The 12,577-nt window shown below is 39.6% G+C and overlaps 1 protein-coding gene across 2 annotated transcripts in view; it reads left to right on the top strand.

Moving 5' to 3' along the window:
- The first annotated feature begins 474 nt into the window (after nucleotides 1-474).
- LOC117942063 (neprilysin-like) overlaps nucleotides 475-12,577 on the top strand; it is a 32,341-nt gene continuing 20,238 nt past the window's right edge. The window contains exons 1-4 of one of the 2 annotated variants that reach the window (XM_034867366.1): nucleotides 475-903; nucleotides 3,925-4,101; nucleotides 5,457-5,492; nucleotides 8,250-8,411. In XM_034867366.1, the coding sequence (XP_034723257.1) occupies nucleotides 861-903; nucleotides 3,925-4,101; nucleotides 5,457-5,492; nucleotides 8,250-8,411 (418 nt within the window). In that variant the 5' untranslated portion in view covers nucleotides 475-860. Of the gene's footprint in view, nucleotides 904-2,626; nucleotides 3,237-3,924; nucleotides 4,102-5,456; nucleotides 5,493-8,249; nucleotides 8,412-12,577 lie in introns of those variants that run through there. The other variant, XM_034867367.1, reaches the window with a different exon arrangement.

The raw sequence follows: 12,577 nt of genomic DNA, 5'->3' as shown, positions 1-12,577 counted from the left end.
TAATAGCATATTTACAGCAACATTGATTACCATGCACTGTCCCTGTCATATAAATGAATAATTACGCATTGTGTGCCATAAACATGCACATGAAAATACACTACTGTCTCAATGAGCTGGTGAAATTCAAAATGTTTTATTTGTTATTTAGGCAATGATTCCACTAAAAAAGCTGTCACATTAACTCACTACAGTGTGTCCCTGTGTTCTACTGTGCATCAGTCTGATTACAACATGGATTTGTAATGCACTTTCTAACTCTGAAGTGCTCCATATTGACAGTTGTATGCCAGCTGTCAATACAGAGCATGTATTCCTGTAAAATATAGGCTACAATACATCACTTCATCCCACTCTTACCCGAACCCTGAACATGCGCCCCGGAGCTATGCTGACTATTCACTGACAGTAAGTGCCGCTGGCAGGGTCACTTCTAAACGCCGCCCTGACGGAGGAGGCAACAACTCGGAAGACAGGGAACTTTAGAGGTCGGCTTCACTGCCTCACTATCTGTCGTATAAATGGCATCCCCCCCTGTGGATCACACACTTGACCAATTGCGACGCGCACGAGTCTGATGGGCCATTTGAATTCAGCGATCCTTTGTAGGTAGATGTGGTACATTGTAGCCTGTAGTAATTAGTTGTCTGTTCCCGAGCGTGTGCGAGTGTGTTTGGGCGAATGTGCGCTTCTATGATAGAAAGCCAAAGGAAGAAGAATAAGGAGAAGAAGGAGAAGAGAGAGAGAGGCGGGATCGGTGTGTGCCTTGTTGAAATCCAGGTTGAAGCAAATAGATAGTCTGTGACGGATCGGTCAGCACTTCGCGCTCGCTTTGTGGATTTGATGGATCAGTGGATGTGATGCCCATTTATATCATCGACCGAAAATTTCCCGACACATCTGGTAAGTCGCTCATGCTCCCCGAGCGCTTCTTGTTACGCGCGGCCAGCTCTGTGCGTCTCCGTCTGTGTGTTATTATGTGTGTGTATGTGTGTGTGTGTGTGTGTGTGTTTGTGTGTGTGTGTGTGTGCTTGCGCGCAAGTGTATTATTTTTGCGTGTGCGTGCGTGCCGGCACTGGGCAGCGTGCACCAGTTGATCATGCCGCGTGCAACAGGAGATGAGGATCTGGCACGCATGCAACTGCGTCTTGCTCACAGGCGGTGTTGAGTCTATATATATATGTATGTATCTATATATATATAGATATAGATACATATATCTATATCTATATATATTTATACTGTTTATGTGTATTTTTTTGAGACACACACTTAAATCTACTACCACTGGGGATCTGGATTTGGTTTGCTGAATAACAGCTTGTCCGGTGATGTTTTCAATTTGATGTTCTGTCCCTTTGAAAGTTTTTGTTTCCATTCATTCTGCTATATCACAAAAACCATTAGGAGAGCTACATAAGAGGCAGACTTCATTTTAGCTAGATCACAGCTCCTTTGGGCATCAAGTTGCCCTCTCCGCAAAAAAAAGAAGTGGTTTTAGTCTTCAGTGTGCAGCCACAGGCTCAGTGCAGTAGATCACATCCCAGAGAAGGTGTTATTTTAAGTTAAAGTAGGCCACATTCCTCCACTTATTCAATTAGCTGCATGGCATGTTAATGGCTCTCACCCATGTAAAGTGACTTTGTGCAAGTAGTCTTGAGTTTTTCTTGCGTGTGCAGACGCATGTGTGTTTTCAGTGAATGATGGGTTTAATTTTGAAAGGGGTTTGTGAGTTCTCAGGGCTGGTTATGTTTCAGAAATATCATGATAGACGGTCAGACAAAAAAGGAAAAGAAAGAGTTTTGACACATAACTTCCAAAACACACTGAGGAATACACACCAAAACCAGTGACCGTATCCTGCAATAGAAGCAGAATTTCCAGCTCACACACATACAGTCTCAGGCCGTCCTCCCTCACAGAGCAAACATCCGGACAGGCATCAGTGTCACGTTCTATTGTAACAGGCTCCTCAATGCAATCTGTAGCAATGTAGCAAAGGAACAAGAATTTCCTGACTTTAAATGTGTACAGTTCCTATTTCCTCCCGAGTCATGTCAAGAAACCCTGCAGTAAGCATTATGTGTGAGTGATACATAAGTGCATGTACAGTAAGTGCTCCTTAAGATTCATACCCTACATGCCTCAGCTCACTCCCAACATGATTTACGGCCTCCCAGTGTTCACTGTCCCTGTCTGTTTTGACGTCTTTAAGTCCCTCCTAACTGTTGCTCACAGTTTTGCTCATTCTTCCACTTCATTTTCAATAAATTTCACAAGCGTTTTCCTCAGTTTTTATTGGTAACGTGTCCCAATTTGAGCAAACTAATATAATAAACAGCCTCTCCAAATGCACACATGGTTTCATTGGAGCTGTGAGACTGCTGTCACGGAGGAGTGTTTGTTTGCGCCAAGTAGTGGAAGAAAAAAAGTTGACAGAAAGTTTCTGCCCCCTCCTGCAACCAGCCAGTGGGAGGTTGACAGGAAGTTCTCATTAACACATCAACATGTGTCATTCTCCTGTCTCTTCTCCTCTTTTTAGGCCTTCAATTACTCATTGTCTGCTCATATTTTCCGAATCACACCCTTTCAACAAAAACACTGCAAAAGGAAAGATACATCCAGGGCCACCACTGTCACATAGCGACTCCTATGACATGTGAGTTAAGGGCTGGAGTTGAGTCATGCATGCGTTAGTGCCGGTGTGGAGTTGGGGAAGCAACCTCTTGGCAGTTGTGGTTGGTGTATACAGTAATGGCCAATTACCAGCCTGGATAATGACTGTAACCGGGGGACTTTACTCTACATTTGTCTATTGTTTAGTCATGAAGATGAATTATAGGGGAATTGACTTTCAGCAGGACTGTTGTTATGGGTGATGTGTGGCTGTCATTCATAGGAAGCTCAGAGACTTTGTCCTTAGGTTTGGCGGCGCTCTCCTCTCAGCCAACACACAGAGACACACACTCATCTGCACAGACACCTCATGACACCAGCTTGTAAAAGTGTGTGCGTGTGTGTGTGCGTGTGTTCGTTAAGGGATTAAGGATTAATTGCCTTCAAAGATAGACTTAACTGCTTACATGAAGTTTGTAAAGTTCTCACTTGGCCCTTAGAGAGGAAAACAAGACTGCGTAGTGAGGAGTAGAAGAAAGTTCTCTCTTGATCTCTTTTTTCCTTTCTTCAGACGTTTGTGTTTTGTTGTTTTTTGGTCTGGAGTGTAATGCCACTCGAGGGTAAGATTGTTCTCACTTTTTGCTTCAAGACTGGTTTAAAAAAATATTCTGTTTGCTTTATTTTCCTAAATTTGCTTTTCTAAACACTGCCAGGTGTATTTCATCTCAATTTCACTCTTTGTATTTTTTTTCTTCAGCTTGTGCCTAAAAATATAAAAGATCAAACAAAATGTTTGCTTTTTTATATATTTTTTATATATTTTTTATTGAAATTAGTATGTTGCCAAAGTACCATCATCCTTTGCAATCAAACAAAGATCATTGGTTTTTGGAATAGTATTTTTGAATGATGGAAATGTATGTGTTCTAGACAAAGTTAACATCTATGTCATCCATGTAAGGCTTCTTTTCTTCTGTTTAGGGCAGCTACTAATGATTATTGTTTGAATCTATTCATTCACATTTCAATTAATCCATTAATCAATTATTAAAATGTCATAAAATAGTAAGAGCATTCTCAGAGCTCAAGGTGAAATTTAAAAAATTGAACTATAGTGCAAAAACAAGCATTACTAACACATATAACACTCATATCAACCAGAGAAAGGCAGCACATTCTCATATTTAAAAAGCCGAAAACATGTTCGACATGTTTGCCTGTTAAATGACAATTATTTGCTAATCCTAATTAGGATTCATTCCCTGTCGACTCTCAGCTCTACCTTTGTGGTTCTCCCTCTTTCCTCAGGTGAGTTGATACAGCCGGCAGCTGAAGCAGGAGACCTGAGAATGACAGAAACCAACCCCCCCAAGTCAGCTAAGAAGCCCCGCTGGACCTCCCTGGAGGTCGGCCTAACTACAATCGTCTCCTTGCTCTTTATCGTCATCGTCGCCCTCATCATCCTCTTTGCCACACAGAAGACCGGTGAGTACTAAAGCCAGGACAGAGTGACCGTGACAAATATGTAAAATCCTGAGTGGCTCCTAGAAAAACAGACTCATGTTGATGGGAATTTGGTAACCACTGAGAAAAGCCCAAGTGATCAAAGAAAAGTGTGCCATATAATTAAAAGCTTTTTTGGGAGGCATTCAGAGTAGAAAACCTTCTTTGTTTTTCTTTTTCTTGTTAGCACATTATCAAGGGAACTTTTGAAGCGGTCTACATGCACTGACCGTCCCTTTGAGCTATGAGTTCATGGTTAATGGCTAGCAACGAGGAGCGTGTTTAAGAGCAGCATTTTGTTCAATAGAAAACACTTGAGCTGTGTGCTTTTAAAGCAAAGTACAAAAGTACAACCACTGAGCCAGAAAGAAGAATGCAGTGTGCAAAGGTCCTCTGTGTACTTACCTAAAACATGTCAGACGGTTTTATAAATGATGGAGAACTGTGTTTCTAATAGGCTATATATCGAGTTGAATGTCATCAATTCACAGTATGAGACATGAATCATTTAACATGGTGAAATCACACAGACAACCCCACCCATCTTTCCTCGCCATGGGAAACCAATCGAACCTGCTTCATTCAGATCAATCTTACAATATGAGTATCACGTTTATTTATTTTAATCATTATTATCCTGACTTGGATGTAACATTTATTAACTTGATATTAACACAAAGTCTGTTACGTAACACGAGGAACTAATTAATCACTAGTAAGTACAAGGGTGATGGATCACTGTGATGTGATAAGAAAAGTTATTATACATTACCATGAATAATAAGCAGCTCATTTGTACGATCAACAAATTCATTATTATCAAATGGCACACTTTCAGAAGGTCAAGAATGCAAAAACATGTCCAAAAAAGCCAATCTTATGACACATACAAAACTGATTGGCTTGGCATATATGCGTGTGTGTGTGTGTGTGTGTGTGTTGAGCTATTATTATCTACTGGAATCTTGTGCTTGATGAATGTGTAAGCTGCCATGTCAGGAAAACTAGAAAGTTGAATAACTGTGTCTGTGTTCGTACCTGTGTGTGCATGCACACATAACACATTAATCAGTGTATTTATGGTCAAATGAGAGCTCACTGCTGTGTCAGTATATTTCAGATTGAATTTAATTAACAGTTTGTCACCTAAGTTATTCCTGACAGAGTGAAAGCACTTCTAAGTGGTTTTTGGTGAGAGAAAGATAAGATAGCAATACAAATGAGGTAAGATGGAAGATGGAAATATAAAAGAGGAAGGGGAGTATGAGCATTTGACATGATGACTGATGAGTGCAAAAAATCCACTGAATCATAATTTGTTTTGCGTTTTCCGACAGAGGAAATTTGCACCACAGGTGACTGCACGCAATCAGGTAATCATTCTTCTTTTGTGTGGCTGTTTGTTCTTCATTGTCTCATTCTGAAGTGTTTGATTTTTCTAAGAGGTGAACAGAAGGGGAAAATTTAGACTGCTGCAGAAGGCCGTACTGGCCCCTTCAACTGGGAACATGGTGCCTCTCAGTCATAACAGAAACATGTTCCAAAAGGTTGTCATTCGGATCACCTCTGAGATGTGACAGAGAAGTTGAGAAACTGGTGAATCTATGAGATATACGGATATAAAACGTGTATTTCAACTTATCCAAGTTTTGGTGTTCAGCTTTTATAATTGAGCACCTCTTGACCGTGGCTGCAGTAATGCTGCTGAGACCTTTTTGTATTACATGCACAGACCAATGTTTTTGAAAGCATAGACCAGTGCCAGTGTGATTTCTTTTAGTAATCCTTTATACAAACAGACCCCCCCGACCTCTTACATAAAGTTTTATACATTGTACAATGTTGTTCATGGAGAACAGTTTTTTTTCTTTGTGAAAAACCCTGCACCTCTGATTCATATTTCAATCATTTAATAACCAACCATAAAAGACAGAAACTTATAGATTTTTGCAGCTAAAAGCTATCAAGCTAGCAGTCACGGATGTCTCTTTGGGGTCTTTCTAGCCACCACAGGTGATTTTCTATCCAGCCTGGAACTTGTGTGTTTTTCGGGGTTGTTGGGCATTAAATCCAAACTGTTACATCCAAGATTTAGCCAATTGATGTACATAATTTATCATGTTTTCGCTACTTTCTGCCGCTAGCTCCGTGCTCTGTGGCTTCTCTATGTCTAATACATGCCTTCACTTCCATTTGTTTATGAAAGTGAAGGCACACATTGTGCCTTATATGGGCAAAAGCAAGAGCAAAGAAAATAGAATTGGTAAAGAGAACAATCCTCCGAGTCAAACTAGTCAAGTATATAGTGGACAAGAGAGATATCTACCATTTTACAAAGGAGAATGGCGTCACTGTTTTGAGATTTGGCATGTATTTGGGTCTTTTTTGAAGAAATGTAAACAGTTTGTGCTTTATAAGAGTTATAATGGTATTATGTTTTTTGCATATAGAACTGTTTTAGACAACACAAATGCTTGTGTAGCATTACTGTGAGTGTAATATCAATAAATATGACATTATTTTTAGTCGATTATTGGCATAAGTAGATGTCATGAGGGCAAAAGTATCTGGAGTTTTTTTGAAAAAATGTGGTTTAGAGAGAAGATTGGACTGTACTGCTCTCTGTATGATATCAATACATATCTGTGAGATTCATGTTCCGTTTAATTTTTTGTTTGTCTTTAAGGTCCTACAACCATTTTTAATATTCAAGTGACCTCACTGCACTACAACTATTCTAATAACCCAGTTTGTCCTGAAGTAAATGTTGTTCATATCTTGACTGTAGACAACAGGGTTGATACCTACAAGCTTTTAAAAAAAAATAAACCAGAAGGACAAAGAATTGTAAAAATTAGCTTAGGTTCCTGAAGGTTAATATTTACTTTACAAATCTTCCTTTGCAGCCATTCAAATCCGATGCAATTTTGGAGAACTAATGTCCCAGTTCAGTCAGATTTGACAGACAGCCTTGTCACAAGAGATCTCTCAGCTGCCTTATGTCCTTTAATTGCAGCTCAAAAAAAGTTCACATTTTTCCAAGACTGGTGGCAAACTTAACCCAATTAGTGCCAATACACTGTTACTGTTACTTTGTAAATGGGTGCATAGTAACCGATTTTTCACAAGTCTATGTATGATAGAGATGTTAAATACATGGTATTATAATTAAGTTAATTACTCGCTAAGACAATTAGATTTTCTATGTGTTTTTGGGGTACAGTTTGTTATTCCTTGCTACTAGAAGTGCATGAAACATTTTGGCAAGCATCCAATGCTTAAGGTGGTCCATAATCTCACCTCAACTTGCTAATAGTTAAATGAGAAGATCAATTACACTCTCATTTCTGTCCATTCACTATAAGGCTTCAGCCAGCGGCTGGTTGTGTTAGCTTAGCACAAAGATCGAGAACAGGTGTAAATTGCTAGCTTGGCTCTGAATGAACATAACCTCTTCCAAACATCTAAAGCTTACAAATTAACTAATTATATCTACTTAGTTAAATACGTATGAAGCAGAAGTGTAAAACTGACACATTTTAGTTTTACACTATGTGTCACAACGATGTCTTGGCCAGGCGCTGTGACTTCATGGTGCCTTTGATGGTTGCCTGGGAACCTCAAAGTGAAGACAAGACTGCCCCCTGGCCAAGAAGTAGTCCAGCATATTCAAGCTTTATTAATTATTAGAAATCCAACATCAACTAGCCTACTATCATGTGTCAGTTTAACGCTAATGCAATGTCTCTGAAATAAAAAGTATAGTGAGCTTTGGAGGTACTATTAAAGGGATTTTCTCATACTTAGTCAGAGCCTTTTAGCTGTTTTCCCTTTTCCAGTGCTTGTATTAAACTAAGCTAACCAACCACAGACTGTAGTTTTATAATTTTCCAACTATTAAATGTTAAATTAGTACGCATCTCTGACCTCCTTGTATGGCTGTATAGTTCTCCAAAGAACTGAACACAGGACAATACGTACCTGCATTATGTTGTAATATCACGTCTTTTGATCTAATTTGTGTCGGTTGACTTCACATCCTTCTCCTATATCAGAATATTGCAGTACATTTTAATATCTTTAGGTTAGCATCTCCTCCAGTTTTTTGAGCTTGTTTCCACTCTGTGCAGCGTCTCGCCTCATTGAGAACATGGATCCTAGCGTGGACCCTTGTGACAACTTCTACCAGTATGCCTGTGGAGGCTGGCTGAAAAAGAACATCATCCCTGAGACCAGCTCTAGATACAGCACCTTTGACATCTTACGAGACGAACTGGAGGTCATCCTCAAAGGTCAGACACCTACTCACACATCCACACGAACAAACAAAAAAGGCCGTAACACAGACATGCAGGGGAACTCATTTGTGAAAGTTGGAGACTTGTGGTGCCTGTTTTCATTAGAGTAATGCTACGGTATTCAGTCGCCGATTACGAGTTTTTAAGCAACCTAGAATAGTTTTTTCAGTCCACATGCTTTGTAAGAGAGCAGCATTCAGTTACTGGAAAACAAGAGCTAAAGAGGACTGTCCTTGAGGGACAGCAGCTCTATAGATATCACAGATGTCATGGGAGTTGGGCTTCAGAAGTACCATGCAAGTGGACAGTTTATCAACAGAGCTGGCATTACGAGAGGACAATGCGTCAAGGCCATTCTCTGAAGATGTCCCCACAGAGTAGTGAGAAAACTCTTAATTGCAAGTTTGTATGTGCCTGTGTATCTCAGGTGTTCTTCCAGCTTTTAGCAAGCGTGTCCTTGTGGCAGTAGTTGATACAGAGAATGTGAAGCTACACTGCGTATGTGTGAGCGCTTGTGGATTTGTGTGTGTGAGGTTCCATACTTCATCTAAGGTTGTCTGTGAGAAGGTCAGTCGAGTCCTGACCAGTGGGTGCTAAATCTTGAAAGGACACAAACTTTACACGGACAACCAAAACTCTTCATCTACCATAAATTTACAAGTTATATGCCCGTCCCTTCCATTATAACTTTTTGCAGATTGGCTGCAGGAGAAACAGAGTGGTTCATAGGGCTCAGAAAGATTGATCTTTTGGGGGAAACCAGGGTTTAAAGTATCTGTCCGCTCTTGATGGAAAAACACTCTTGGGACACCATGTTATTTTCTTTTGCTGTTCTTGTGATGACATGTATTTCATTTATTACAAAAATATACCTGACCGTGGGTGGTAATGGCTAGGTTTATTTATTCAATCCAAAACTAAATATGCAAGAATTTTAGTATTTCAATATAAATGCTCATAACACTATTATTTGAAAGGAAAGTGACCCTATAATGAGTCTTTAGCCAACAAAATGATGTCTTTCAACCTTAGATTTGTGTACTGACAGCTCTCAATGTCCTCACTTCACTTTCACTTCTTGATAAACAACTTTAAACAGATCAATGTAACATTTATTAGGGTTTAGAGATTGCTTTTCTTGCCAGGGTTCTTGTAATGGTAAAAGTGCATCTTCATTCACTCCGTGTAGTGTAATTATAAGAGTGAGCAATTGAAACTCTGGATCTTATTCCTGCAATGATTTGCTTGTACATAAGCTCCTGTATTATTCAGAGAAGTCTAATTAGTTTTCAAACAAACAGGACATGGTTGGTGTAGAATTATAGGAAAAAGCATGCAGGCAACTATGGAAATTGTCAGACAAAATGATACATGTTTACTTTTTGTTGCATTGTACATTGCTAACAGCTTAAAGCCATATGTTATGTTCTGCTCAGTTGTCCTCTCTTCTCCATGGCTTACCACCCATAAAAATCACACACAGGGTGGAAAAAGGAAAATAAACATTGCCCAACAAGGACTCATTTCTGGCATTTTTGTAACTACGTACATAGCATCTCTCTGTGTAAGTGTTTGGTGTCATTTCACACTTTGCTGTATTTTTAATGCACCTGAGCAGAACCCTCACGGTGATGTTTGCAGCCTGTCTGAAAACCGAGATAGAGGAAAAATACACTTTTGCAACTAATGATGAAATAATTGGCAAAGTGCAAAGGTTGGTGATTTATAATCGTTGACTTAAGTGCTCCAAACGTTGCATTTACGAGCAGCCAAATAACTGGTCTTAATCATTCAACAGCTTAAATCCCCACCAACCGTCAGTGCTCATTCCTTTAGGGTGTCTGGCTTACCAGTCAGAGTTGGCAAGTCTCCGACTGTAATATATACACATATGTTCAGGTTGACTTTGTGTGTCCCGGTCTGTGTGTGTTTTACAGTATAATAAAAAGAGAATGCTGTATATTAAAGATAACACCAAGGTACTGTACCAGTCAGAAGTTTGGACACAGACCTGACTAGCTGTCAGAACGTTATTCATTTCTTAATGACGTGCCTCGGCAGTGTGAGGCCTCAGGAGGGTTGTGACCTCTGCTTTGGAGGTGACATCAAACATGCAACCTTTGATCTCAGAAAGGGCTGGTGCCACCTGCTTGGAAACCACCCCCCCCCCCCCATGGATGGATGGATCCTTTTTCCTGTCAACAGCATCAGGGGCCTGGAAACACCTGGACACTGCAGCACCCTAGGCTGTATGACAGCAATAAAAAAAGGCTGTGTGCACGTGTACGTGTGTGAAAGCTGTGCAGATTTGTGGTTGCTTGTAAATGCCTTGGATTGACTGCTGTTGTAAAAGGCCATAAATAAGTCATAAAGAGGATCTGTTGTCTGATTGTGACCACAGCTTTGTGTTTATGTGCGTGCCTGTCTTTTTCCACTTCCTAATACTCAGGTGTGGCATACTGTGCTATACTTTGCCCAATTGACCATGAGTGTTTTAATTACTAGCTGGTTTGTGTCAAGAAGAGGAAGGGGAGAATAACAACAGAGAGTGACAGAAAGGAGTTTCATTAAAACTAAACAAAAAAATCCAATGAATAGTGAGTTGAAATAAAGGACAAAAGGAGCGTGATAGAAGAAAAAGATATTAAGATACGGTACACACAAACCAGGGGGATTTAAGGTGAAGTGGGGAAGAGCCCTGTAGCAAGATGATGATGGTATTGAGAAAAGCTTTAAAGATAGGTCAGGAAATGTGAAACAGCATGTTCATCTACAAGCTGTAAGCCTGAAGACGTGTGTGAGCACACTGCGGCTCTTCTGTTTTGCACAAGGTGCTTCTTGCGTGACTCCAGGTCTAAATCTCATTGTATGGAGACAATTGCGGCCCGAGGCATGCAACACAGGAACCATAAGAACCATGGGTCTTCGCCAAGAGATTGACAAAGCATGTCTGTGACGTCAGAAAAGTGTTTAGATGTGAGGTGTGTCAGGCATGCTGCTAACAGTCAGAGACTGAATGTCTGGGTTTTTCCTGTGATAATAATAACCGAAACAGAACTTATGTCAAACAATACTGACAGCAATAAGACATTTGAGATAAATGGTTTGTTCCCAAGGCCTCTGCGATATCAAAATTCCAGTCTGAAGTCTTGCACAACACCATAAATACTGTATTTCTCATAAACATATCAAATAAAGATAGCAGACCAGAGGTTTGTGGCCAAGTAAAATAATATGAATATTAATACCGTATTCCTGGCCAACAGAAATATATTGAATAAATTATCTTAAATCAAGAACGTTTTTGCCAGCAACGATTCTTATGAACAACAAGACACAGTTTAGACCTTCTCCAAGGTAAAAATGTGCCCTGTTAGCTGTTTCAAAGCGAACATTGTACCGGGTTTGTACATGATGAAACATTTATTTACAGTAACAGTTTAAAGCACTTTGACATACAACATGGTACTGAGTCAATGTCAGAATTGATATTTTATGTACGTGGCCAAAGTTTGGCGTTTTGGCATGGACAGTGAAAAAGTCAGGAGCACGCCAAAGTCAATGATTTTATAGTAGCTGAGAACATATTTATTTACTACTTGTACATTAAAGGACACTGTTGAGCTGCAACCACTGCAAGGACTGCACTGCACTTTAGTAGCAAAGTGAGAAAAGCCACTGGTTTGGGCTTTGCCCACTGTTAAATTTAATATAAATATATCCACATCCAACATTTATTTCTAAGAAATTTATAAGAAAGTATTGTAGCAAATTTAGGCTTCTCTGTCACTGCCAATGGGAATAGAGCTGGGCGATATTTAATAAAAAATCAAAAATCACGATAGTCTTGACAAAAGACCTCAATGTCGATATTGTGACGATATTGTATGGTTGACTATTGGTGCTTTAAGAAAATGTTATTTACATAATGATATTTTTGATAAATATTCTCCAGAAAGGATTTAATTAATGGGTAAATGTAAATAATAGAACATCCTGGTAAGTTCAGAAAATGGCATCACTTTACTGGAATGTGGCCTGTAAAATCTAAGACGATATCTTGTCTCATATCGCGATATCATTACAACATCAATATCTTGTCCAGCCCTAATTGGAAACCATCTCCTTATCTTCAGCACTAACATTGTAATTTTAAGAGC

The sequence above is a fragment of the Etheostoma cragini genome, chromosome 3 (assembly GCF_013103735.1).
Source record: "Etheostoma cragini isolate CJK2018 chromosome 3, CSU_Ecrag_1.0, whole genome shotgun sequence".
Taxonomy (NCBI): domain Eukaryota; kingdom Metazoa; phylum Chordata; class Actinopteri; order Perciformes; family Percidae; genus Etheostoma; species Etheostoma cragini.
This window is presented reverse-complemented; position numbering and strand designations above follow the sequence as displayed.